Source organism: Anas acuta, chromosome 3 (genome assembly GCF_963932015.1).
Source record: "Anas acuta chromosome 3, bAnaAcu1.1, whole genome shotgun sequence".
In the NCBI taxonomy this organism is placed as follows: Eukaryota; Metazoa; Chordata; class Aves; order Anseriformes; family Anatidae; genus Anas; species Anas acuta.
The window spans coordinates 82,129,016-82,156,607 of record NC_088981.1 but is presented as its reverse complement, the minus strand read 5'-3'; the positions used below and the strand labels follow the sequence as shown (position 1 = coordinate 82,156,607).

The window sequence follows — 27,592 nt, the reverse complement described above, 5'->3', positions numbered from 1 at the left end:
GGACCCACTGTAACACTTGAGGGCAGGTAGCACAGCAGGCCAATGGCTTTGTTGGATCGGTGTGTGAGGCGGCTCAAGGACACTGCCCAATTGCCATGATGAATAAAAGCCACAAAGATGTTAGACACTGGAACAGGCTACCCAGGGAAGTGGTGAAGTCACCATCCCTAGAAGTCTTTAAAAGACGTTTAGATGTAGAGCTTAGGGATATGGTTTAGTGGGGACTGTTAGCGTTAGGTCAGAGGTTGGACTCGATGATCTGGAGGTCTCTTCCAACCTAGAAATTCTGTGATTCTGTGATGGAGAAGGAACTGGAGCACCTGTTGTATGAGGAGAGGCTGAGGCTGCTTAGCCTAGAGAAGGCTCAGAGGCTTCTCACCCATGTGTATAAACACCTGGTAGAGGAATTAGGGAGCTAATTCTCCTCAGTGGCATCCACTGACAGGGTCTTCAAAAGACATCTAGATGTAGAGGTTAGTGATATGGTTTAGTGGAGGACTGGTTAGTGTTAGGTCAGAGGTTGGACTCGGTGATTTGGGAGGTCTCTTCCAACCTAGATGATTCTGTGCTATGAGGGAAGGGGCACAAGCTGCTCCGATAACTACAAGCAGCTGAGGGCAGGCATCGAGTTCACGCTCATTTCTCAGAGGGCTCCCCCCTTGGGCTAACAGCAAATGGCCGCCGCCCCCTCAGCGCCCGCCGAGGCCGCTGCCCGCGGCCGCCCACACGGCGCCGGAGCCTCCCCAGCAGCAGCAGCAGCAGCAGCAGCAGCAGCACCGCCACCACCACCACCACCACCACCAGCAGCAGTAGCAGTACCAGCAGCACCGCCAGGCGCCGCCGCTCCCGCCCGCACCGCCCATTGGCCGTGGCGGGGGCCGCGGCTGCTGCTGATTCATTGGCTGCGCTGCGCCCTGCCGGGCTGTGCCGTGCTGGGCTGTGCTGTGCCGGGCGGGGCGGCGCCCGGCCAGGTAAGCGCGGCGGCGGTTGTGGCGGTTGTGGCGGTTGGACCTTGGCGCTGCCCCGCCCCGCCCTGAGGGGCTGCGGGGCTCGCGTGGGCTGTTCGTAAACGGGGCTGGGGGAGGTGGTGCCTGCGGAAAGGGGGCTTGTGTCTCGTCTCGGTGTGTAGCTGAGGGGTTCCCTCTGGTGCTCCGGGGCACGCGTTTCCCAAAGCAGCCCAGCCAGCCCTTAACCACCCCGCTGTGGCACATGGAGAAGGCGTTAAAAGTTTTTATTCCCTCCCCGGGGCTGTGCGTTTGAGCGAACTTTAAAATCCAACCTAAAAACACTTGCAAAAAAAAAAAACCAAACATATATATATATATATTTCTTGTTCTTTTTTGTCCAGGTGACGTGTGGCTCTCTGCAGTGGATGGCTTTACCCATTCTCAGCCTTGCCCTCCTCCCTCCCCAGAGGAGCCTGGCGCTTAATTCCACCATCCCTCAGCATCCTTCAGTGGTCCCTCTGGCGAGCAGCGGCTGCTGGCGGTGGCAGGATCAGGTCCCTGTGCTCAGCTGCCTGCCCTTCCCTCGGCTGGAGCTGATCCCCTCCAGACCAGCTGGCAGAGCTTCCCTCCGATCCCCCATGGTTGCCTTGCTCATCCTGACGTGTCCGCATCAGTAGGTGCTCGCAGTGCCGGGTGGTGGCTGGGTGTGTGGGTGACAGGGTGTGTGGCAAACTTGTTTGGCACAACATGAGGGCACTTCTGTTTCCAGTTGTGTTCTCCAACCTGCCACTTTTCTCTGTGCGCTTCTCTGTTTTTCCTCCTTTGAGCTCCTCAGAGATGCAGATTTGCGTAACCGGTGTGGAAATAAATAGATGTTTTGGCTTCCGCTCTCAGATAATCAGGCAATTGCCTCAAATGCTGCTTGTTTTTCTTGTCCATTTGCCTATTTCCTATTCGGGTTCTTAATCAGAGAGTTAAGGTAAGTTCTTGCTATAGGAGTAAATACCTGGCGAGATGCCAGTGAGATGGTAACTCCCTGTTGACTGAGGGCAGTCTGGCTCCCTTCTTGCGTAAAATAATGAAACATTCTGGCTGCATCAATCATGAGAAAAGATGTTTAGAATCAAGCTGTTGCCAGAGAATTCATTTTCTGAAGAAATAAGATCCAGAGTGTTAAGAGCTGTCAAAGTTGTTTATTGCTGTGCTTATTCTTTCACAGTTTGTGTGCACATTGTGGTGGAAAAGGTTATAAGGTGAAGCCCAGATGATGCTCTTGCAGCTTGTTAAACTGTTTAAATCGAATTTCCAATCTTAAAGCCAATAGTGTGAGCAAAATTTTAGTACTTATGGGGTTTTATTCTGTGTGCTTGCTCCAATGAGCTTTGGTTCGGTTGCGCTGTTGTTAACGCTGCTTCCTTGGTCCCTTGTTGCGTGTTTATTGCCTGGTGTAGCACAGAGACATGGTAGGGATTAAGGATGAGAGTGTTTGGATGTGCATTTATGAGTAGTGTATTGCTGTCCGATTGTATTGCTGGGAAGAAATTTGAAATGAATTGTTTGCTTCTTTCACAGCAGTAGAGAGAATTAGACCTAAAGGTAGGAAAAAAAAAACAGTTCTGTTTTGGAAAAGTCCTAAACCAGTTTGCTTTTTAGTAAAGATCCATTTCAGTAGCTATTCAAAGTTTTTTTGCTGAACTGATTGTGTTGTACATGAACTGCAAGAGCTCAGAAATCCTTTATCCGTGCAGTGTGGAAGTTTTCAGGAAAAGCTGTATTTTTTATTTTTTTCTTGAGAAAACATAATATACAGCTGACTCTTCAAACTGAAAAGCTCAAGAATTACTTGGCATGTGAGAGAGATTATGATTTTACAGACCCTGTGGGTGTAATCTTAACCCATAGACATTTTTCCACCTCAGTGCGGCCAAACCGCTGCTGTGAGATATCCAAGAGTGGTTGCAACTCTGAGCGAGTGGTTTATCATACCTGTTTGGTTTGGCTCTGCCAGTTTATCTTCTGCTACCTTGAAGGCAGACAGAAGCTGCGCAGGGGAAATCTGTTTCTGTGGATAGAATAGCTGAGCAGTGAAGTGCATGGCTGTGCTTCACACCTGACGGGTGCTGTGTGAAGGTCAGGGGCTTGTTTTGTTAGGGAGGAGGGGAGATGGCCTCAGTTTCCACTCTGCTTCTCAACTGCAGTATCCTGGCTTTTTCATTGCTGCAAAGCTGACAGAGAGCTGCAAAATGAGGGGTGAGCACACTTCTCTGCTTCCTTAGATGTGCAGCCCTACATGCAGCAGTGCTGTGTCTCGGCAAAGGGGCCGAGTCCCTTAATTAGTGCTGAGTTCCCTGATGCAGTGATGCGAAAACAGTTAGTTCTTTTAGCCTCGCCCTTGCTAAGAACAGTCAGGGTAGATGTGGTTGTTTGAAATCCTCCCTGATGCCTCTATTCTTGGATTCAGTTGCTCCTTTGGCCACGCTCAGCATCAGGTTTGCAGTTTCCTTGTGATTTGCAAACTAGCCCATTAGAGTAAATCTGTAGTCTAGTAACCCTATGAATAGGGTTATGTGCATTGACAGAAATTCTCTTCACAGAGAGATTTTTTTTTTCCTATTAAATGTAATGTCATCTTTGGGTTATAAAAATTAAAACACTTGCTCTAGCCCTACTACTGAAGTTGCCTTCTTATTATCGTTTATTATTATCAGTTCTTGCATAATAACACACATTTTCTAGCTCCTTGCAGTTGACCTGAGGTGGGCTGATCAGTAAGATATGGAAAGTGGGGAATCTTTCCTTTCTCCCTACTCAGAATAAGGCATTGGAGTAACAGATTTTGGGGTTAGCAAGGAATCCAAAAGATCTCCATTTCAGCACTGAACTTGTGGTAATAGAGCTAGTAAAAAACATCTAGTAAAGGGTAGCTTTTGCACTTTAAAGCTGCCCAGAGATGAGAACCTGTTATTCAGATACAGTTTTCTCCATTTATTTCCTCTTTGCTTAGGAGGAGGTTTGGTTTTGTTCTCTCCAATGACTACATCAGCTGTCAAATTGAGTGTTTTTTATAGAGACTTATTATTTGGGTGGAAGTGTGAATGCTCATAATACTCCATTTGGACTTTTGGGATGGCAAAACCTGATATGTTTTCAGGATTCAAAGTTGAGCTCTGAAGATTGATTGCATAATTTTGTTGTAGCTGCAGAAAACAAATGGAATTATGTCTAGTATCTCTCTATTGTTTGTAGTTAATACTGTCTTAGGACTGCATATTTTGCCTGTAATTTTAAAGGCTTTTGATACTGGAGTTGAACTAAGCTTGTTGCTTCAGTGTGTGTTTTGGGAGCCAGTTCCAGTAGCTCTGTACTAATTGACAGTTCCCTGTCCCTTTATTGTCAGCTCAGGTTTGAAGCTTCTTCAGAATAGAAGGAATATATAGCTTTTGTGATGTCCCATTAGGTATAATTCAGCCTTCTTCTTAGACAAGACTTAAAAGTGAGCATACACAGTATTTCTTTGTCTTTTTTCAAATCCATGTAGTTGTCTGCGAACTCATAGTACAATGTGATTTCCTATTAGTTTCTACCAAGCTTCAGGTGGCCCCATCTGACTTTAACTACTAAGCAGGCATCAGTGTTTGTTTATATGATTGACGTTTTAGGAAAGTACTTGGCAAATTATTTTGGTCTTTTACTTGTTAATTTTGACTTTAAATTCATGAAGTTATTGCTTTTAAACTAGACACAAGCAGTAGCCATACGATTAGCATGCAAAATTATACATAATGGTGTGGAGACCTACGCTGCAGCAAAACAGCATAAGACATTAAGTGCTAGTTCGTGGAAAATAAGACATTTTCGTGAGAATTCATATGCATGTTGGATAAGCAGGTGCTAGAGTCTAGTTTACATTTGCAAGGATATTAAAATGTATGTTACGTGATGTATAATACAGGAGCATGCTGCACAGCTGCCTGTGATTTTTCATTTCTTGTCCTTAGTTCCCTTAGACTAATTTAGTGTTTTTTCCGTACCATTGTTATAAAGCCCTTTTGTGATGAGTCTAAAATTATTCTGGTTGTTGTAGTGCAATAGCTCATGCAGATGATGCTGTTCTGAGTTGCTAATATTGGTACTTTCTTTTCTTTCCAAGAAAAGTCCCAGGTGCTATGTACTCAAAGTTAGCATGTATGATTGATTCTAATTGTACGGTCAGTTTTCAATTATCTTGCTATTTTTCCTGCTAAATTTTGCTTTTATATTGCTTGATTTCCTCTATTATTGCAGGTGAGAAGATTGGGTATACCCTATACAAGACCTCAAGTTGGATCTCAAACCCCGTACATCTAGGATCTTGAGAACTGGAAAGAAGCAAGGACCATTTGGCTAAGTATCTGCTGCAGACTCCTTTCTCATCAGTACTCAGAAGTGGCACAGCTTGTTCGAAGCAATAGCTGTGTGGTACGGTTGTAGAAAGATGAGATCTCTATTACGTTTTAGCTCCTGCAGTGCAGAGTAAACAGATTTGTGCTTGCTTTCCTCATTCACTTCTTCCTCTGTGACTGCCTCAGGATGGAGTAAAAAGCAATGCAGTGGTGTGGTGGCTGCTTCCCTTGCCCCCAGCAAGCAGAATATTGTTGGTAGTATGGGGACTGAGGGGGGCACAGAAACAGCCTGAGTTTGTTACCTTCTTGTAGCCAGTGCTTCTGGTTTAATTGTACTGCATAGCCGGTGGAGCTGATGCATCAGGATGCAGTGCTAAGCTTTCTCAGACTTACCACAGTTTGAAATGCTGCTGATTTCTGTTCCTGCCTGGCTTTTGGGATCTTCACTGTTTGCAGGGGACCAACAATTTGTTTAGTCTATGAAGTCTGTAAAATGTTTGATCTCTACAGAAGTAAGCAGAATGGTAAAGTGGAAAATTAATGTAGTTTTTGATTGAAAACATACCTCCTTGCTTGCATCTACAGTATTGGTAGTTTATCTTGCTCCAGAAATTAACACTACCTTGACCAGTCCACATGGATTTACTCTTGTGCATGCAGGTCAGATTTGGAGGTGGCTGTTGCTGGTGACATCCAAGACCAGTTCCAGATGCACACAAAAACGGATTTGCCCTGGTGGCCCCAGTGGCAGTGTGAACCACAGAGCTGTGCTTCAGATATGGCGTGTGCCCAGCTTTGCCCTTAGAGCGACTGGGTGGCAGTCTGAGAGGTAAGTGGCTGTGCAGAGCAAATGTGCTGATGACATCCAGAGTGTTTCAAATAGTCAAACCTTAGTGGTGTCTGCACCCCACTGCTGCGATTCAGAGACGTGGATTTTGTGCAGGCTCAGTGCTGCAGAGTCAAACTGCCTTGCACAGGTACCACTGGTAGGCAGCTGTGACCCTACAGACTTTCACAAAGGTTAAGAATGAGTTCTCATGAAGGTGTAATTCAGCTCCAGGAGTTGCAGTCGAGTCTCCTTGACTGCAAAAAAAAAGCTTTTTACTTTATGATAATATGAGCATAATAAATATGAGCAAAATAAAGCTTTTTACTGCTCATTTACTTGTTTCTGAAAGAAAAAGAGCCAGTGTGAGCCGTATACATCAGAGTCAACAGGTAGGCATGTAGAATAGAAGGCTTGTTTTAATGTGTTTCAGGCCAAGGTTTTAGAGACATTTGGGCAGACAGCTTACAAGTGAGGTGCGTGCTAGGTTGGGACAATGCTTATGCTTAGCTCTACTGCATCACGTAAAGGCGTGCTTTACGTCCTGCAAAGCCTGAGTAACAGATCAGGCAAGGAGCCAGCGGCCAAAGTTTCAGTAAGCACCTGTTGCTCTGATAGTGCAAGTAAAGTAAGTGTAGAAATGGTTGTAGCCAGTGGTGATAGGCTGGAATTTTGAGTCGGAACCTACACCTAAACCAGGACAAATTCTCTTATGACCTATGAGGAAGAATCACAAGTAGACACTAGTGACTAGGCTGAGGGGAGAGATATGCATAACACCCAGTTAACGGCATGCATCTGAAACGGGAGGGTCAGGCTGGTTGTTAGGAAAAAGTTCTTCACTGAGAGCATGGTTGGGCACTGGGACAGGTTCTCCAGGGCAGTGGTCACAGCACTGAGCCTGTGGACAATGCTCTCAGACACGGTTTTATTTATTTGTTGTTGTTGTTGTTTTTTTGTTTTTTTTTGTATGTGGTCCTGTGCAGAACCAGGAGTTGGACTCCATGATCCTTGTGGGTTCCTTCCAACTTAGGATATTCTATGATTCTATCACTTTGCATTTGAGGTAGATGAAGAAACAGTTTTTGGACTGTTCATATAGCTCATTCAGAAGTTTTCTGCCTGTGGATTTATGATAATGCTAAAAGAGGCAGTGACAATGAACACTAAAGCCATACAAGAAATATCTAAGAGGCTCCTCTAGAAGGCTGCAAAAGAGAAAAGCAGGATTAGACAGGAACATGCTGATAAAATCTGACAGGAGATGCATCATCAAGTAAACACTGAGGAGAAGGGAAAAAGATGATGGGAACCCTCAGGGGTCAGTCACAAAAATGAAATGCAGAAGCTTGTAAGAGACAGCTGACAGAGCTGTGCTGGTGGGAGCAAACTAGGACAAAAATTGTAGTTTTTCCTCTGTGCCATTTGCTTTTTCCAGAAGGCAGCAGTTACCTCAGTTGATTTTAGAAAACAAGAAAAACTGTCTAAAGCTTAATTAGACATTCTCTCTTATTCCAGGAAATAAGGAAAGTTTTCAAGTCACCGAGAAAGCAGAGGAGGAACTTTACTGTTAACACAAGCACTTTTTAAATTACTTTTTCCTGTTGTGTTCCTTCAGACCCTTAAGGAAGTAGAGGATGGGAAACATCCTGAGCTGTGAACTGAATTGTACATTGCAGCCCCTAAAGCATCTTTTTCCTCACCTTCTGTGCTTTAGGCTATTTAGTCTAATTGGGAGCTTTATGAGTGGATGAAGAAGGGTGAAGGTAATGAAGCACCTTAGCCTTACTCAAGCAAATGTCATCCTCTCCAGCCTCCCACTCCACCATGGGTGAATGGCTAATCCTGAAAATTAAGCTGGTTTGAGTTTGAAAAATGTATCCATTTCTTGTTCTAAATGATTTATCACTTTTTACATAAATATAAAGTTTTTTTATGAACTTGAAAGGCTGCTCGTACTTCTGGAGTGAATTTGTGTTTCTCACTTCGCTTGATTTCCTGGTCTTTATGCATGGCCATCATAGTATTTGAAGTGTCCTATACTTGCATACGGTCTTATTGAATTTAACAGAAGACTGGAGTTTCAGCTATTTCGAGTGACATGGGTACTTAGGGTCCTTTTTCCATCCCCAATAAGTTTTACGTGGATTTGACTTTGTACTATGTCCATTGTCCACAGAACAGCTAATTGCAATAGTTTTACAAACCACATGAAGTCTTCACCCTCCTGGGTTTGAATTGAATGCAGAATTACCCAAGCTCAATTTACTTTTTGAAAAGCACTGAACAGTTTCTTATGGAACGCTATTCTGTAGTAAACCTCAGGTTAGATGTTCTGATTCCAATTGCTGCAGCAGATGTTTTGTGCAGAGATGTGCTCTCTTTCGGTGTGTGTAGAATTGTTTAATCCTGAAAAATTACTCTGCAAAATGCAAATCCCTAGCGCAGTGTTGGAATGACAGAATGTCTATCAGGCTAACTTTAATACTCAGTAATGTTGCCCTACAGGTTTTGTTGATTTGTGGGGAAAATCACTCCTGTCTTATTTTCCTCCTGCAGTGGCATATTGAAACTTTTAGCACAGAAAAATCTAGGTTGGAAGAGACCTCTGGTGGTCATCTGGTCTAACCTCCTGCTCAAAGCATGTTCAGCTAGATCAGGTAAGTATTTTTGTCTGTCTAATTGAAATTTCCCATGTCTCAACTTGTGTCTGTTGCCTAATGTCCTGTTGTTGTCCACCTCTGAGAAGGGTCTGGCCCAGTTTCTCTATGCTCTCTGACTAACTTAGACCTCAGAGCCATCTGCAGTCACCTCTGAGCCTTCTCCAGGCTGAACAAACCCAGTTCCCTCAGCCTCTTGTGAGGACACCAAACCCAGATGTGGTACCACAGACACCATCTCACCAGCACTGAATAGAGAAGAAATGCTTCTCTTGATGTGCTGGCTACGCTCTTGTTAATTCAGGTCACTGCATGGTTGGCTTTCTTTACCCCAAGGGCATGCTGGTGACTTGCGTTGGTGGGGGCACCCTCAGGTCCTTTCCTGCCGAGCTGCTCCCCAGCAGTCAGCTGGGTTCCTATCAGCTGAATTCTCCAGCTTGTCATGGTCCTGAATAGCAGGATCTGCCCTCCAGTCTTTGCACTGTTCCCCCTCCCCATTAATCTGTGAACTTGCTGCCAGTGCACTCTGTCTCATTATCCAGCTCTTTAAGAAAGATTTAAAACAGTATTAGTCCAGCATCAGTACCTAAAGGGACTGGTAACCACTGGTAACCAGCTGCCAGTTGGACTTTGAGTGATCCAACCCTTTGAGCCTGGCATTCTAGCTTGTTCTGCCCCCAGATTTTCATGGCTGCATTCATCCTAAGCTGCTGAGGATGGTGGTCTTTAGTATTTACTATTTTTTTCAGCTATGAAAGCCCCATTTTGAGGAGCCTGGTTTTGATACTTTGTACATTTACAAGCATCTCTGTGGAGGTGAGTGTGTATTTTCTCTTTCCATCAAAGAGAAGCTGTGCTGGCTGGTGGTTGGCCAGCAAAGACTGAGGAAAGGGTGAGAGGGCTTGTGACGGCCTCATCTGATGGGCAGTGATACTGGATTTACTGATGGGAGCATCTTTGTAAGCGTGAGCGGCTGGCTCATCTTGGGAACAGTGACAAGAGAGAATCTCCAAAGTAAGAAAAGATGCTGGGTGAAATCAAAAGATGTGTTAGAAAATACATTCTGTACTAACGCATTTTGTATCCGCAGGGACATATTTCTTGTAGTGCAAGATGTCTGCCCTGAGGTTGATTTCTAACAGAACCTCCCAGCAGGCCATGTCTAACTCTGATTACACCTGGGAGTACGAGTACTACGAGTACGGGCCGGTGTCGTTTGAAGGCCTGAAGGCCCATAAATGTAAGTTTACTACAGACGTATTTTATTTCAGCTGAGCTTCCCCATCTTATTCGCTGCCCTTCACTTATAGCTGATTATTGTACAAAAGTCTCTCTGAACTTTCTGATTTCTCAACAATTAGTTATTAGCCTCTTTACTGAATTATTATAATTGTTTCTTTTTCTGTCTTTTTGTCGGCTGTTTTCATTATGTGTAGGAGCACCATGGATTTCTTGAGTGTAGTAGGAATTTCTCAGTACTAAGGAATAGCAGACTACTAAGAACTGTTTGTAACAGCAGGTGCAGCCCCTGCTGCTTCTGGTGCCTGCTTGCTGCAATCCATGTTCTGTTCTTGTTCCCGGTAATGTGAAAAGGGCATTGGTGGGCAGCCTTACTGCTTTTGTTTTTCTTTCATAAAAATGAGTGTAAAGCTTTCAAGAGACTTGAAAGAAGAATTTTCTTTTTTGAAGAAACTTTTATCATTAGGATTTTCTTCCTAGAATGCTTGTGTTAATGTAGCATTGTAATAATGCTGGAGCTGTTTAATTACAGTACAAGTAGAAAGTGGAGGGTAGAGATCAGAGAGATGAAAATTATCTCCAAGAGGAAATTTAGCTAGGACAAGCTAGTGCAACCAGGCCAATGTTTATTTGACAATAAATTTGGTTACAGTAACTTTGACTTCTAGATTTTTTATTATTCGGGGGGGGAGGAGGGTGAAGGAGAGACGGGAAGTTTTTTTGTTTGTTTGTTTGTTTGTTTTTAAAAAAGGAACAAACTAACTGGAAACTCTGGGATGTGTTCTGCAAGCATTTTTACAAAAAGAAGCAAGCCGTCTTGTGCCACTGTTTCTTAGCTGAATATTCTGTGCAAATGTTTGAGCACTGGTTTTTGAAGTAGTGAGGCAGGGTCCCCATCCAGTACTGGGGTGCTGGTCCAGGGTGGGATCCATGCTCATTCATTGTGATGAGGATTTGGACTGGGAAGGAGGAGTGCTTGCAGTGGCAATCAGTAGCTCAGGAAGGCTGATCTGCTTTGCTTCTTGCTTTGGGAGGCACTGGGAAAATCAGAAGAACTCAGACGTTCCTACAACTTCTAAAAGACAAAAGCTAGACCAGAAGCTACTATTTGGCCTGAATTGTGCTTTTCCTTTATTTATTTATTTATTTATTTTTAACAGAAGTCTGCTGATTATTCTGTGTTTTTACAAATGTTAGGTACTTGAAAAATGTAGGCTAGTTTTTATCATGTTTCCAATCTATATTCCTTTTTTCCACTTAATCAGAGACCAAACCTGATTACAGAGATCACTGATTAGGAAGATGAGCTGCCGTGTGTGTGCTCACCATCTTCTTAGCTCTGTGTGTCAGTGTGATGGGAGAACAAATATAAATGGTAGTTGCCTCTGAACTGCTGGAGGGCTAGTGGCAAAGCGAATCTCAGATTGCCATTGAGCTGCTTGCCATGCTGGGTGTGGAACCTCGGCTTTGCTGTCTGGCTGTGCTGCTGGTAGAGCAGGAGGGCTCAGGATGACACTTGTTAGTGAATGGGACAGAGGAAACACCACCTTTTCAGGTGGAGCTTGCTGTATCTGTGAAAGAGAGGGGCTAATAGCAGTATTAAATAAGTTACTTAGGAAGTCCCTTCTCCTTCTGTGTTTTATCCCACTTTTTTAACTGATAGATTGGAGTTGCCTCTCTTTACTTTAGTGTTACTGCATTTTCAGTGGGTTGATTTTAATCTAGTAGAGGACAGTCTATGTCTTTTGCATATGCAATGATATTTCAATAAATACCTTGTTCTAGGTAACTCCAGCTGAGTTGGGCCTGTTGAGGATTGTGGAGGCAACATGGTCAAATGTTTAGTCTCACTGCAGCCTGAATGTGTGAGAGACGGTTATGTTAGGGTGACATTGTCATGGAGACCTTGAATACTTGACAAGTCCTCACTTTATTTGCTAGCTCTCTTTATTCTTTTTTTTTTTTAGCCACGTAAGAAATGTTAAATCCTTTTTATTTTTTTTTTTTGCACAGATGTATGCGACTGATTTTCAGCTTTTGCTAACAAAGAATTTTAAATTCTGTAGAGGCAAGCATCATAAATGGTGAGGTTGGGGCTTTGTAGGTGTACTCCCACTTGGAAGTACTCCATCTTCCTCAGCTTTGCTATTCGAAGATTTTTGTAGTAAAGGTAGAATCAAAATCAGTGATAAAAGAACTGATGTGAAAGCAATGAGGCTCTGCTTTGGTGATCTGGTTTACAACATAAAGTTAAAATGGTGCTGTTGGCTTATCTGTATGTTGTACAGGGAGCTGTAAGAAAAGCAAAGGAATAAACATCCTGAACTGTTGATGGGGAGGTGTGAGATGCAGGGAGAAAGTGTCTGTGGTGCCACTCCATGTGGAAAACACCTGCTCATCTGGTTAGAGTACTGAAAAACAGAAGTAGCTGAGAAGGGTCCATCTTATTACTCTGCACTGAGAACAGGAAGGACCTTTATGGTACAACGGTCTTTGAATGCTGGTAGATGCATGAATATAAATTCCACCAAAATCCAGAAATGAGTCTACAAGAAAAGAAGTCAGTCCAACTGGAGAGGGCACATACGTCTATATTTTAACTTACGTTAAAAACTTAGAGTGGATTCCAGTTCAGGTGATGCAGGCTGGCAGCAGCACACTGCCAGCTGTAAAACATCTGTCTCCTCTTAAACTTAGAGGTGATTTCTTTGAATTTCTGATGTACCAAGGTATTTCACCCAATGTGAGGGAGCACCGTGTTGGACTATAATGTAAGATGAATTCTACAAGAGAGAGTCGGAGGCTGCTCTGGATTTAGTGTTGATTTAGTTACAGTCAAATGGAGATCCCTAATAATTCAGCATACCAGGAAAAGAAATTCAGAAGCCTGTTCTCTGAAAGCAGAGAAAAAGTTATGTGAAGTGATTTGTAGAGAAAAATGCTTAGAAAACAATCTAATACACAGAAATCATTTAATAATAAAAAAATAGTAAAAAAAAATAAAATAAAAAAATAAAAGGGGGGGGGCTGTTTAAATTCCAAATGACCTGTCAAATATGAAAAAATCTGTTTCAAAAGCTGAAAGCACGTTCTGCCTGAGCAGAAGTGAAGGCAGAAACTAGAAATCAGAAAATCCAGAAAAGTAGGCACCAGATGTTTTATAAATTAAAAGTTTCTGAAGTAAATAGACGAAGATAACCAGGAGTTATCTGTGACTGGCAGAGATACAAACAATTTTTTGTGCATTTGGAACAGAAGAAGCCTTGGTAACATCAGAGAGAGGTAAAATAGGTAGGAGTGATCACAGGATTATGAATTTGTGTTAGGAAGGCTGATACTAAAAGTTAGAAAGTGATGGGGATGCTTTCCTAATCTATTTGGAACTTGGCTGGTATTGTAAATGTAGTCCTAGCATTTATTTTGAATACGAGTAGTTTGACGTGCCATTTATGTTGAATAAATGTTTAGAAATTAATAGGTTTGCATAATTTGCACTTAACTGAGTGAGACTGAAATGAAATACTAAAGAGATTTCTGGCCTGCTGCTTTAATTTTAAAGAAACCCAAAGAACGTCATTGATGCAGCAGAGGGTTAGAAGTGTCAACAGCCACAGTGAAGCAAGATGTAGCTTTATGCTCAGTAAGCGTAGGAGTTCTCTTCCAGGGGGCAAAACACCAAACAAACCCTGAGGAAGGCTTGCTAATCATGAATTATGGGAGCACACAATGCCAGCAGATGTGATTTTTGTGGGAAGTAGTAATTTGTCAATAAAGAAAAGTCAAGATTGTGCAATATATTCATTTTTTCAACTTGATCAATATGATCTATGCGTGTATTTCTAAAGCATTCTATTTGATCATATTTTGTTCTGCTCACCAATGCAGTTGGTTAAGTGGTGAATTGCTTAATGGGGATATTTCTTTTCAGATCAAATTTGCAGGTACTGCAAAGTCTAAGATGATAAATAACCATGAACTATCTTGTATTAATAAGGTGAAATGCCTGATGAATCTTGAAACACCGAGTACAGGCTATACATACAGAATGATTCTGAAAATAATTTAGGGCTCACAACGCACAGAATTGCAAAAATAAACTCTTACCAGTACGCTTGAAGCTAAAAGGAATATTCCAAGCTTTGGAAAGAGTACAGAGCGTCAGTAGGGGGTGATTTTTTCCCCCATTTTCTACTGATCATGAAGACCTATACTTGAACTACCTTTGGTTATTTTAAAGGATGTTGAGGAGAGATGGAAAAAAGCTTGCAGTGAAAGACTTGAAACTTAACCTCCTTAGTTTACCAGAAAATGGGATTAAGGAGTGACTTGATTATGATTGAGTATTTTTACAGGGAGAAAATGTCGAGTTGCAGCAGGCACTTTTTCTTCACACAGAAAGAGCAAATGGTTACAATTGATTTCTAGTTTCCAGATCTGCCTTTAACGTGGAAGATGTTTCACAGTGGGAGTGTGATGAACCACTGGGGCCAAGTACCAGGCAGGAGGGCCGGTTCCTTGTTTTCTGGTGTCCTTAGTCAGTCCCGTAGGAGGCTGAGTGTTTGAGGTACTGGTAAATGTCTTGCACTGTTCCTGCTGGATTGGCTCAGATGGCTTGTTGAGGAGCTCTGCATTCACTGGGGATCGCTGAGGTTCAGAGGTAGCTGTGGGACAAGAGCTTGTCCTGCCTGAGACTTTCCTTTGGCTTGTCTGTGTGTTAATTTTACTGAACTTTTACAGTGCAAGTGTTGAATATTTGCATAAACTAAAAATAACCAACTGCAAGGACAGGTGAAAAACCACCTGCAGACTGCAGGTCCTGGCCCAAGTCATGTTTTGGCTTGGTGCTCTGTAGCTCTGGGCTGTGGTTACCAATTGTTTGGGACTGCTTGTCCCATTTGTACCACTGAAAGACAGCTAAGCCTGTTGTGCCAAGGAGATCTGTCAAAACCAGGAACCCCAGTGGTGTCAGGCAGAAATCATTCAAAGTAGCAGGAATTCTGTGCTATATAGGGACGGAGGTTTTTGCTGAAAATCAAATAATCCTGTTATCTGAGTGCTAGTATTGAATTGTTTCCAAAGCAGTGCTTGGACGTGGGCCAGGCATAACAAAAGGAGCTGCTTTTAGTTCAATAGCAGAGAATTCAGTCCCTTCCCGCTTTCAGCTTGTTTCTGGTTTGTCTGGATGTGAATAAAATTTGGGCTAGAAATGAGAGGTTCAGTGTCAGCTTTCCATTCAAAAATAAAAATAAATCTTATCATTCTTCCCATTTTGCCAACCAGGAATAAGATGCAAAGTTTTTGGGGATCTGTAGTCTCATACTGTATGTGGAAGGGAACTTTCTGCAAGTGCAGGTGAAATGCTGATCAAATTATTTTCTCTTTTTCACCAGACTCCATTGTGATTGGATTTTGGGTTGGTCTTGCAGTTTTTGTCATCTTCATGTTCTTTGTCCTGACTCTGCTGACGAAGACTGGAGCACCACATCAAGAGTGAGTCCAAAAACTGGAATAACAAATAGCCTTAGTGGCCTGTGTGGTGTCCTGCAGCCCATGAACGCCCAATGACAGTGCTGATGTTGCACTGGTTCAGCTTATTTTTTTGTACTCCATTCTTAGGAAAGGCTGTTGGGTGTCTAAAATATTTCTTTTGTTCCAAGTGTTTGAAAAAGGCAGAAGTATTGACAGGGTAGATACAAATTAAATACAATGCAGGTACTGACTTAAGAATGTTGAAGCGTGGAGGGTTTTACATGTTTGCATCTAAAAATGTAGATGTCCATAATATTTGCAAGATCTTCTCTTAACCCTGTATGTAGCGCACTGAGCCTCCAGGTGTTTTAGTTTCTGCTGAAAAATTGCAGTAGATGGGGAAGTCCCGATCAGCTCCTTACTTCTTAGCACTAGAGTCCTCTTAATCACAAAGGAAGCCTTTCTCCACCTCCTTCTGGCTGATCTGTATGTGCACACCATGCCTTGGCTCAACCACTTATCTGCAAATCTGACACTTAACGCAGTTGTGCAGCACGCAGGCTATCAGTGTCCCTCTGAGAAAGTCTGAGCCCGCATCTCCTCCCACGTTTGCTTGTCATCAAGAAGAAATCAAAAGGCTCTCTGGAGGGTGAGAAGGCTCGCAGGCGGGTAGCAGTGATGAGGAGCTGATTGTGAAAGGCAATTGTCTGCCGTTACCGCTTCCTGACGCAGCCTGCCTGTCTCTGCCTCCGAGGGCCCTGTGCTGGTTACTCGTGTGAAGGCTGCATCTGACAGCTTGTAATAGCTTCTCTCCAGAGGCAGGCGCATGTTAGGGAGGACCTGAGGGTACGGTGAGCTCCTGGCTCTGCTCCTGCGTTTTTGCTTCTCTGAGAAGGAAGCAGGCAGAAGAATTCAGCTTCCCGGAACTGACTTGCTGAATTTCATAGCTGGGATTTTTACCTCCCTTATGTATTGTCAAAACAACAACAAAAAAAAAAACACAGAAAAGCCATGCTCTGCTCCCAGATACATTTAAAATCTTTGCAAATACTGGTGTGTTGTCTCTTTTCCCTGGGGATCTTTTTTCTTTGCTTAGCATCCAGCTCTGTACATATGTGAATAATACAAAGTGGGGGAGGAAGTGATGAAGTCAAATACATGACAATGAGAATTTTACATGGATATTTGTCAAAATGTTTGTGTGCTTGTAAAAGCGTACATTGAAGTAGCAGAGGGCTGCTTGATATATCCCACTGCATTTCTGCTTTCTTCATCAATATTCTTGGAACAGGCTGTCTAGAGAGTTTGTGAAACCTCTGTCTTTGGTCAACTTCCATGTCCAGATAAGGCCTCGAGCAACCTGACCTGAATTCATGGTTTGTCTTGCCTTGATGAGGGCATTGGACTAGGGACCTTGAGGGGTCTCCTCCATCCTAAATCTCAATATATTATTTTTCTTCAGTGAGCTGTGTGCTTGTATATTTGTCCACTTATTTCATATGCTGAGTTGGTGCCTTTAACAAATCTACGCTTATTTTTTGAGATCTGATAACTTAACATGTACAGTACTGGAAAAACAACATCCAGAGATACGCTAAGGGCAGCGAATACTATTGATGTATCTTATTTTTGCTGCGTATATATAAAAACTGGAGAACATAAATACCTACTTGCAAAAACAGTGTAGACTGTGGATTTATTTTGCCTGCATTTTGTCTTTACAGCTCACTGGATTCTTCATGATTCATAGTTTCATTAGTGGGCTGTCTTGCAGCCGTCCTTTAGAAATAGATGTTAATGGGATCCCTAGGTCTTGGGAGAAAGCCATCCTGGTTGATGGACGTGTCTCTGACTTCAGGAAGTCATTCTGGCTGTTCTTTAAAGTACCATTAACGCAAGAGAGAAGTGTAACTGGGTTCAGATGGATGGATCCAAAGTAGAATGCTCTGATTTTTCTAGTAATATGCTTTTCTTGGCTCAATATAAAGGGGTATGATAGCATGTTCTTTTTAAAACTGTACAAGATGTTCAGGTTTGGGTACATCCTCAGCCCAAGAGGAGAGGTTCAGGACATGGATGAGGAGGCAGAAATGCAATTAGTAAAGGAAATGATACCTCTTGCACTTTTCTTTTGTTCACTTGTATTGGTAGGTGTAGAACATCAGCTTGTCCAAAAAGAGATCAATTATTTTTTCCATATTTCTGCCTGAAATTTTCTGAAACTTCTGCCTTACTCTTCTTCGTCACTCAGAGGACACTATCCTGTGTTTCTTTGTGCTTTTTAAAAAAGGCCTTAAAACATGTTTATCTAACAAACGTGCAAGTCTGCTCATGTAACCAGTCTGGCCCTTGTAATTACAAGGCTTCATAGAGGGATCGAGGCAGGGTTGCTTAAGCTACAGAGGAATCTGAAGTGACAGTCCTAAGTCAGTTGAAGGGTATACTGCAAACCAGTCTGTACCCTGACGGTACACTTGAATTTGTTGGGCAGAGGCCAGAACTCAGTGCTGCAACCAGAACTCAGTACCACTGGCCAGAAAAATCCCAGAAGGGAGCCTAGTTTCCCTGCATTAGTTCCCTGGTGACTGCTTGTTTGAATGGTTTTCTTTAAGTGTGACGCTCGAGGTGTCTGGTGTTCTCTATCCTGCTCTTAATGGCAGCTTCTGGGACTCGGAATCCTCTTGGCCCAAATACAGTAATAAGAGTGGGTTGTGGTCTCTGCCATGGCTCTCCAAATAAAGAACTGGGATTTCTGAAACTGCTTCTCTGTTTTATCAGTCTTCCGGAAAGATGTACACTGAGGCATGCTTGGATACTGTTGTGGGCAAGACTATAAAAGTTTTTTAGTCTAGTTTAAAAGTCTTCCCCAAAATACAGCAAGGTAGTGTTCATGAGTTTCAGAATCTGACAATATGAGTGTATGCTAGATCATGTGCTCCCTGTTCAGAACAGGATCGTTCTCTGTAATAAGTCCTCAAAAACTTGGCTGTTGTAAAATTTCTCTGCATCTTCTATTCCTCCATTTAGATTAGGTTGCTGTTGCCAGTCCTGGGTTCCCTTCTTTGCATTGAGCCTTTGCTCCTTCACACCTTGCTGGGTTATAAAGGACTTTCCACACCTATAAGCTGGTTTTGCTTCTCTAGTGGATACATTTTAAAACTGGATTCCTAGGTTTACAATGTTTATTCTTAATGTGCTTGCCAGCTCCACTCTGTGCCACAAAACCATACAGGAACTCATTTTGCAAAACCCTGTACGCAGCTCAGTGGCTGCTTTCAGCTGCATTACAACTATGTTAATGTCAGTCACCTGTTCTGAAGGTTATCGTGGCATTATTCCAGTCTGTTTCGATCAATAATCCTTGTGGGTCCCTTCTGACTCAGGATATTTGGTGATTGGGTGTTTGCCTCCTGTTGTGTATCCAGTAGATCATCATTTAGCTAATCCTGTGTCTTGCATCTGTTTAAACATCAAGCTTCTGCATGCTTCACTTTGCAATGCAGAATGAGCCAATATTGTTTTGACAAACTAGAGGACTGGTTTGATTTGAAGGCCAGTGTAACTGACTTTGTTAGGCTCTAATTCTTGTATAATGTCATAAAAGTAAATTAGCTCTTGGAAAACGGAGATTTCTAGGATTAACTGTTGTCTGGGTCGAGCTTTTCTCACCTTCAGCTGTTTGTGGCTCCTGCACAGATCTGTGTAGACTGGAGCTGTTCTGAGCTAACACTTACAGAAAGCTCCAAGAGAAATGTCAAGATGTCTTTCCTTCCTGGGCTACGTTTATGATTCTTTAAGCCTTCCAGTCTTTATAGTAGTCTGTTTAAATCTGGAAATCAGAATGACATTGACCGAGGTCAGTACAAATGATGGTTTGATATCTGGACAACCAACCACCCAATTACTCCTTTAGTGATAGCAGCGTTACCCAATGTCTCTCAAAGGTTTTCACTATTAAAGATTTTTCTCAAAGCATTCTATGAAACATTTTTTTTTTTTTTAACTTGCTACTGCTTGTTAGCTACCTAAGAGGAAATTCTGTAGGCTCATTCAGTGAGCTGAACTGGTTATTAAAGTATACTGCTTGCTAGAAGTGCCATTAAAGAGCATGGGTATTGATAACTTACTCCCATGGAAAATTACCACTACAAATCAAGACTTGAAATAGCTTCAGCGGAAAATAAATAGTGCTGGCCTTTTAAGTCCATTGTAGATAAGCTATAGGGTTTCCTTTCTTCCTGATCGTAATGGCTGCTGAATCTTGATTTGATGGTGAGAATACCAATAATTCTACTTTCGTGCTCTCACTTGTTTTTTTTCTTATTTTCCCTAGCAATGCAGAACCTTCTGAAAAAAGATTCCGGATGAATAGCTTTGTGGCAGATTTTGGAAGACCTTTAGAATCTGAGAGAGTCTTTTCTCGTCAGATAGCTGAAGAATCCCGGTCACTTTTCCATTTCTGCATTAATGAAGTGGAACGCTTAGACAAAGCAAAACCAAATCAGAAAGGTCCAGGTCTGGAAAGTAATATCCACTTTCAGGAAGTTCCCAGGAGCAGTGGAACATTTGAGGAGGACCTGAATTGTCTTACAAAATTTAATATTCCTAACTTTGTGAACACTGAGCAGAACTCTTCGCTAGGTGAGGATGATCTCCTTATCTCAGAGCCACCTATCATTTTAGAAAGCAAATCCGTCATGCAATCTTCCCATCGGATCCTTGACTGAAAATTTTTACTTTAAGGTAAAAATAAAAAATCCTGGTGTTATCCAGTTGGAAGCCCTTCTCATCCTTCTGTTTTTCTTTTTTCGGAAGAAGGTATTTTAGGCCCCTGTTTTTTTTTTTTTCTCTTTAAAATTGTATGTAAGAGTGGCTGTGCTGACAGAACAGTTTAGATGAGAAGTAAAACACTGAATGCCTTACTCCAATGCCTTCTGTCATCTAGGCCTTTTGTCCAGTGTTGGGTTTGCTCCCTGTTGGTTTTGTTTGTTATTTTTGTTCATTTTGGTTTTAAATGACTGTTTATGACTTCTGAAGATACCATGACTTGTGGGGACTGTGAAGGCCAGAACCTGGCTTTGGGAGGTGTATGAGAACTCCTCAGCCAAGGAAAGTGTGAAGTCAAACTACAGCTGAAGCAAGGAATAAGCAGGCAGCCGCTGGGGAGATTCTGCAGCTTCTGCCGCTCCCCAAAAGGACTTCTGAAACAGCAGCACGATGGATACCTGCATGGCATTAATTTGTACTTCTAAAGCCTAACTGCTTTTAGGTGCAGGTGAGACCCATTTTACAAGCTTCCAGAGGGAATACCTTGTATATTAAATGGTTCTGTTACTGTGTTTACAAACTGCTGCCACCACCTGCTGCCTGGTAGAAGCAAATTGGTGCCTGTAGTTATGGTACCTCAGAGTGACATTCTGTCGGCCCTGGAATTAGTATCAAACACACATTAATTTGGTTTTTGTTGTTGATATGAACTGCCAGTTGGGTAATGCACAATTCAGTAGCTAGATCACAGGAAATCAGATGAAAAATATTCTTCTTCTGCCAACAGAGTTAATATACCACTACCACTTTGTATGTAATTCATGCTTTGCTTATCAGTTGAACCTTCCTGTGCTTTTCAGCTCTAGAAACTGCCCTTTTTTGACCAGACAGCCAGTGAAGGGCTTAGGAGGCTTTGAGTTGTTCTGAGGGGGCCAGCTCCAGAAGCATAGCTGAGCTGTACTTGCTTCATCTTTCTGTACTTGGTTGGGATGGTGGTGTAACCACAACTATTCCCCAGGTAAGGGTTTGTTAAGAAAACAAGTAGGTGTAATTTCAATCTTTGTTTCATTTTTAGAGAAGAATTAAGGTTCTGAACCTTAGTGTTTTTTTTTTTTTTTTTTTGTCAGCTTTCTTGAAGAGATGGTTAGCTAGTAGCTGAATGGTTTTAGAGCAAGCGTGTGGAGGGCAGAAGAACCAGGTTTGCTGGATTTAGAGTTAACAGTGCTTTGTAGGAAGTTCTTCATGTGTATCAAAGTAGGGGGCTCAAGATCCCAGCTTAACTGGATTATTTTTTCTTTTGAAAGTAACCTGCTTTGTATACAACATGCTTTTGTCCAAATGAACATGTAGCAGTGGCCTGCTGATATAATCTTCTGAGATGCAAATTCGGATGAATTCATTCTTTTCCTTTCAAATGACAAATAGAGGGGAAAAAAGCAATGAATGGGTTATGCATTTAAAGAATATAGGGAGTGGAAGAAACCTCTCTCTTCATCTCCCTTGCCTTTACTGCAAACCACTGACACCTACATTTCCTGATTTCAAATGTAATTTCTTGCACCTTTTCCTTGCACATTAAGTAGGGGTTAAAAGCATGGGCTATTTCAAACTGGCAGATTATTGTTGAAAATACTTCCCAAGAAAAGCCTGAAGTGAAGTCTGTATTAAACGAGTACAGCTGTGTAGACTGCCACAGAGGTGTCTCGTATCTTACAGTGCAGGAACGGCCTCCTGTCACTGTAAGTACTTAACCATGAGTACAGAGGCTGTAGCTTTTGTGGGCTTCCGTTTCTTTTTTTTCCTTCCCAGATTAGTTCCTGTCCCTTTCCTTAGCGTTGGTACTGCATGTGTCCAGAAAGCACCAGGAACTGGAAGTGTCTCTGACAATAGATTTTTTGACAGCACAGATAGACAAAAATCTATATAGCTGTCTCTCACAGCTGTTCTTAACTAAGTGTTCTCCAGTGACGTCAGAAAGTTTGCGGAGTATAGTTCTTTCAATCCCACATGTTTTAAAATACAGTTTTGGAATAGACTAAAACTTTCATTGTAGCCTGTATGCGTGTAAACGTGCCTTGCCAAAATCACCTTAGCTAGGGCAATCAACCATCTTGCTCTGCAGAAAAAACCTAGGTGGTTCCAGAGTGTAATTCCTCTTTGCTCAACTGTTCAAGCTGAGTGGAAAAGGGCTGTGCTCTGAATGTGGTAGCTGCTTCCTGCTGAGGGAGCTCAGGCATCTCACCTGTCTAATGGGAAGTTTTTGTCTGAGCTCAAGCTCGAATGTGCTAGAATAGTGATCTTGCTAGCAAACTCTGCTGCTTCTAAATGGGGCTTTTATAACTTTTTTTTCTAGACGAGTGAGCTGCTTGCAGTGAAATTTGATCTTTTCTTCCCCCCTTTGCCAATCTTAGAAACAAATTGCTGCTTAAGTGGGGAAAACCTGTGCAAAAGAAATTATCCATCTATTCTGCTATTGAGAAAGGAAGCTTATTTTGAAAGCTAGATATCAAAATCATGAAGGCTGGGCTCTAGAAAAAGAAAAGCTTGCTATTCACTGTGGTCTAAGCTTTTCTTCCCCCACCTTAAATCTTCAAGCTTTTTGTTTAGGAGCATAATTACTGCTTTTGGGGAGACGGGAAAAGTGTTCATGTGTATTGAAGATGGTGACACTTAATTCCTAGATGACAGGCATTTAATAAAATGACCAAGGGCTAATACCAACTGGGCATGCTACACATTTGAATTGCATTCTTAGTGTCCTTTGGAAGCATGTATTAATCCTGTAAGAGTAATTAAACATTTTGATCCTGCTTCTGTTCTTCATTGTGTCTCCTTTCTGTTTTTACCATGCCCTTCAAGCTCCTTTTGACAGATAAACAACCGTACAGCCTGCACTTTGCACAGCTCTGATGTGGCTTGAGAAACACTGTGGCAACCATGCAGTTCAGCCTTGTGCTGTGCTTGTGCATTAGAACAGTCAAAGGCAAATACAGAAACTTTCTGTGGTCTTCAAAAGCAATTATTTTAAATCTGGTCTTATTTTCTTTTTCTTTCTTAAGAACTACTAGACATGATGATTTGTCTCATGAGAAAAGGGACTGGTATAATAATCAAGTTTATATGTTTTGTTTTGTTTTTTTTTAAAGAAAAGTGCATTCTTCCCCAGCAAGCCAGCATCAGGCAAAGTAAATGAAAAGTGTTTTGACCAGGGTAATTGTTCAAAAGGAATACTTGGAACTTAATGGTCTTCCCATCTTCATGTCTGAAAATGGAATTATTGAAAGCTTTCTAACTGCTTGGGCTGACCATTTTATAGCCTGTTCTCAAAATTTACTCTAAGTACAGCGCCTGTGATAGACTTAACTTCACAGGGATAATTGCGTATGTCTGTTAGCCTAAGTACGTATTGTGTAACAACTTTTACTATGGCAAGTTATGTATTCCAGTTTTCAAAGGTAAATACTTGTTTCTGTGTATAAAGAAGTTTTAATTATGTACCTTTAAAAAAAAAATAACAGTGAAATCATGAGACATCTGCTGATAGAGAAAAGAAAGGGGAAGGTAAAACCATGAATTTCTCTACTGAAATCTAATGATGTACTGTCTGTGAGGCTAAAAGGCAAAGTAAGTGATGTGAACATCATTTAAAATATTTAGCATTTATACATTTGAGCTGCAGCTCCTGAACTCTTTAATACTGACACTTTTGTCATTCTGTGAGGAAAAGAACCCCATACAACCATTTACAAGCCCATGGCAAAGAAGGAATTAAACTGTGCTCTTCTTCCACTCACTCCTGTCCTCCTGGCAGTGACAGATGATAAAGCCAGGTCACCTGGAGCCATGGTGATCCCTGAAGTCATGCTATAGCCTTAGGGACTGACAGCTAAGGACAGCACAGAGCCTTTCACCATGCATTATTCTAGCAAGAGTTGGAGGCCTGTGCTCTCTTGATTTTGAACGATAGGAATACAGTTAACAGTGTGTAAAGCTAAACATTACGATTCACATTTAACAGACAACTGTTCAGAGTCCAGGCAGAATTGGAGTAAAGCAAAACTTGAATATTTAGTGGTAATGGGAGTCTGGTTTTCATTCTTTTTCCAGTATAGGTTAAAGATGAGAGAGGGGCAGAGTTGAAAATGTATTATGTACTATGAAATGAAGTCTTCATCCATGACAATAACCTATTTAATTTGTTACATGAGTAATTTTGGTGTGTTTCAGAGAACTTGAAAGAGAACAGCGCTTGTGTGTCTGCCACCTCTGCCGTGACTCTTCTGCACATGCTGTTCTCCTTTATCAAACCAGCTGTCTTACCTATAATCTAGGTCACTGAGTCACCAAAGCCAGCTGCCTGCTTGATTTCCTCATGGTAAATGCCTTACAAATTTAAAGACAAACTTCAGTGAATGCACAACTACATAAACACCTATGAGAACCTAGTATAAATCATATTCTGTCTTACAGTAAAGGTAAAAATTGACTGAAGGAGAACTTAATGTGAAATTTAGTTCAAACAGTATAAAAGACACAGCATTTGCTGGGATTCCAATACAAGAATTTTAAAAGGTATGTGAATGAACTGCACAAACGCTTAAGATAATTCTCTCAACAGCCTGGAGTGAAGTAGTCACTGCTCCAAGACTGTCTGAATTTAAAAAGTGATTGGACTGTGCACTTAGTCACATGGTCTACTTTTGGGTAGACCTGTGCGGTGTCAGGAGTTGGACTTGATGATCCTTGCGGGTCCCTTCCAACTCGGGATATTCTATGATCCTATATACAACTGATATTTTATATAGAAGTAGTGTTGTATTTACACATCTTATGAATATAGACCAGTACTTCATTATTTGTAAAGAAAACTCATCCTGAAAAAAGCTTAATATACTAACTCTGGTTGTTTTATATTCATACTTTTTTTTTTTAAATACATATGTGCATACATTTTTAGATTTGTGTGTACTCAAACATCTTGCATTGTTAATTGACGCTTGACACTTGTAAATAGCTGCCTGTGCCTATGTGGTGCAAGTGGTACTATTTTGAGCTTTATGTACTGTTGCATGCTTGTATAAGCCAAAATGCGTGCTTACCACTGGTCCCTAATGAAGTGTGACATATAAATACATACACACAGCGCTGAACAATTTCATTTTTGATTTGAAGCTTAGCTTCACAAGGCAAAATCAATGACACAAAATACAGTGTAGAATGAACACAATTACAGGAGAGGACCTCAGGCGTACATTCTAGCTTTTAGCTTGTCTTTGCTCTAAGTATCATTGATTGAGCTCGAACCTCAGAGTGTCCTATGTAATTCTTAAGGAGTTAAGAATTGTCACATTGTCAGACTAGTAATTGACTGATTTTGTTGTTCAAAAACCTATTCTTCCAGCCACTAAATATCTACCTTCAATCTTCTTTACTATATTTTCATTTTCTTCTACTTTTTCTACCCTCTTACCAAGATAAAAGTTTGTTTTTTTCCAGATGACAGCTGTAACAGCTGTTTTCTTCCCCCCTTCCCATTTCCTGCTGGAGCAGGGCAGCCCACGTTACATAACAGTGATGCAGCAGGAAGGCCTCCTACACTAGCCCCTATTTTACAGGGGGTAAATATGCTTAAGTGGGTGCATGTCAACAGGATAGGAGGTGTGGTGGTATCTGTAACAATCAGCTTTTTACTTGCTGCGTTGTCTACCACTTCAGCAGAATGGCAATGGAAAGTGACTGCCCTGCTCCTCAAGCATTTAAAAACTTGAAAGGGATCTTAAAGAAATCAGAAAGTTTTATAGATTAAAGGGGGAGAAGCAAAATGGTGGAAGAGAAGTCCATGCTCTACTGTATGGTAACTACTGGTAACACTATACAGTAAAAATACAGGCATTAAGGATATTCAGGAATGTTCAATTGCATCTGAAAAGGTCATATGGAAGTTTTCAATAGAATAACCTCAAAGTTCCTCACATTTAAAAAAAATAGTGCATGAACTTTATTACTAACAAAATATGACATACACTTGGACTGCAGTGTAACTTAATGCTCTCCCTTTGAAGCAGCAAGATTTCAGATCAGATCAATGTAATACAATGCACAAGCATTACATCAATGATTTCCCATAACATTTCCTACATATATATGTAACTGAACATTGTAAGGTGATTACACAAGCAGAATTTTATCTGATCATGTCTTCCAACAGTTATCTGTTATGCTGAATCCACTGGAATTAGGTGCTGGAATAACAACGCCTTGTTTCTGCAGTTCTCGTAAAACGTCTAAAATTGAATCCAATTCCACTCGAAATTTCTCCAGTTCTTGATTCTTCCGTTGTGCAAGTTTTCTCCACTTCTCAGCCTCATGGGTTTGCCTTGCTTCAGTAATGTGTTGTGTTGCCTGCAAATTACAAGCAAGTCAGCATTGTGATTTTCTAGTCAAATACTCAGTTACCACTGCTCCTTTACAAAAATATACCACTTCATTTTATTTGATGCTCAGTGTCAAAGCCCAGTGCTGATGTTAAGTGGGAACAAGTTGTTCCAAACGTTACAAAAAATTGTTCTCATGGCAATATACTGCCTTTAGATATTTGCACTGATGACAGAAGGGTAGAAGCCATCACTGACTAATGAGCCTCGGGAGAATTTGACTTAGCCTCTCCAAAGCAGCAATTAAAAGTTTGAATATATTAGACAAAATTGATCACATAATGTAGAGCCCTTTGTAATCAAAATGAGCTTTTTGAATTGCCATTTAAATGTGTTAATTAAAGAACACCGCAGCAGAAACAAACAAAATCTGAATTACATATTCTGTGCTACTGCTGTGCTTTTCAAAGCCAGTGGTTATATAATTATCAGCAAATATCACTGACTAGGGTCTGAAGCTGCTGCAGATACACAGTTGAATTAATTTTCACATGAATCTATGGCATAATCCTATTGGATTACCCAACATAAAGTGTCACAGGAAATCAGAAAGTAACCACCACTATTAAGCTCTAATAGATTCTTAAAAGAAATCTCTATCGCTTAAAGGACATTTGTAGTTTGGTACCAAGGACAACCTGTTACTGCCTTGTTCAGCAATCAGTTTTTCCATACATTGTTCGGTTCAGGTTTGTTATCGTTTGTTCTGAGGACTGTTTGGCTCCCCCACCGCGTGTGATTAAGGGTACAAAACTAGAACAAATAAAACCTAAAGCTTCATGCATAGCAAGGCTAATAACAGCAGAAAAGATGAAATTACTTCATAGTAGTTGTATTATGTAGTATCATTTCTGTGTTTTGTTGTTGT

General features: G+C 41.5%; 2 protein-coding genes across 14 annotated transcripts in view; one reads left to right on the top strand and one right to left on the bottom strand.

The window, feature by feature from the left end:
• The first annotated feature begins 426 nt into the window (after positions 1-426).
• MRAP2 (melanocortin 2 receptor accessory protein 2) lies at positions 427-23,100 on the top strand. Of its 11 annotated transcripts, none has more exons than XM_068678044.1 (9): positions 427-473; positions 1,349-1,620; positions 5,232-5,405; positions 5,990-6,158; positions 8,715-8,815; positions 9,565-9,631; positions 9,906-10,055; positions 15,445-15,544; positions 19,857-23,100. In XM_068678044.1, exons 7-9 carry the CDS (start codon positions 9,929-9,931, stop codon positions 20,248-20,250), a joined length of 621 nt encoding a protein of 206 aa, XP_068534145.1. In that variant the 5' UTR covers positions 427-473; positions 1,349-1,620; positions 5,232-5,405; positions 5,990-6,158; positions 8,715-8,815; positions 9,565-9,631; positions 9,906-9,928; the 3' UTR covers positions 20,251-23,100. The 11 variants fall into 11 exon arrangements, with proteins under 11 accessions (XP_068534145.1, XP_068534139.1, XP_068534138.1 ...); XM_068678038.1 differs by lacking the exon at positions 427-473 and adding an exon at positions 784-971 and having other exon boundaries at positions 5,232-5,334; XM_068678037.1 differs by lacking the exon at positions 427-473 and adding an exon at positions 784-971.
• A 3,164-nt stretch (positions 23,101-26,264) lies between these two features.
• CEP162 (centrosomal protein 162) overlaps positions 26,265-27,592 on the bottom strand; it is a 41,297-nt gene continuing 39,969 nt past the window's right edge. For all 3 annotated transcript variants that reach the window (XM_068678033.1, XM_068678034.1, XM_068678036.1), the window contains exon 28: positions 26,265-26,692. In XM_068678033.1, coding sequence (XP_068534134.1) covers positions 26,483-26,692 — 210 coding nt within the window. In that variant the 3' untranslated portion in view covers positions 26,265-26,482. The remainder of the gene's footprint in view (positions 26,693-27,592) is intronic.

Excerpts from the sequence above, each read along its gene's own strand:
- MRAP2 (XM_068678044.1), top strand. The coding sequence starts at position 9,929 with ATGTCTGCCCTGAGGTTGATTTCTAACAGAACCTCCCAGCAGGCCATG. Across the intron at positions 10,056-15,444 it reads AGGCCTGAAGGCCCATAAAT|ACTCCATTGTGATTGGATTT; the intron begins GTAAGTTTACTA and ends CTTTTTCACCAG. Across the intron at positions 15,545-19,856 it reads ACTGGAGCACCACATCAAGA|CAATGCAGAACCTTCTGAAA; the intron begins GTGAGTCCAAAA and ends TATTTTCCCTAG.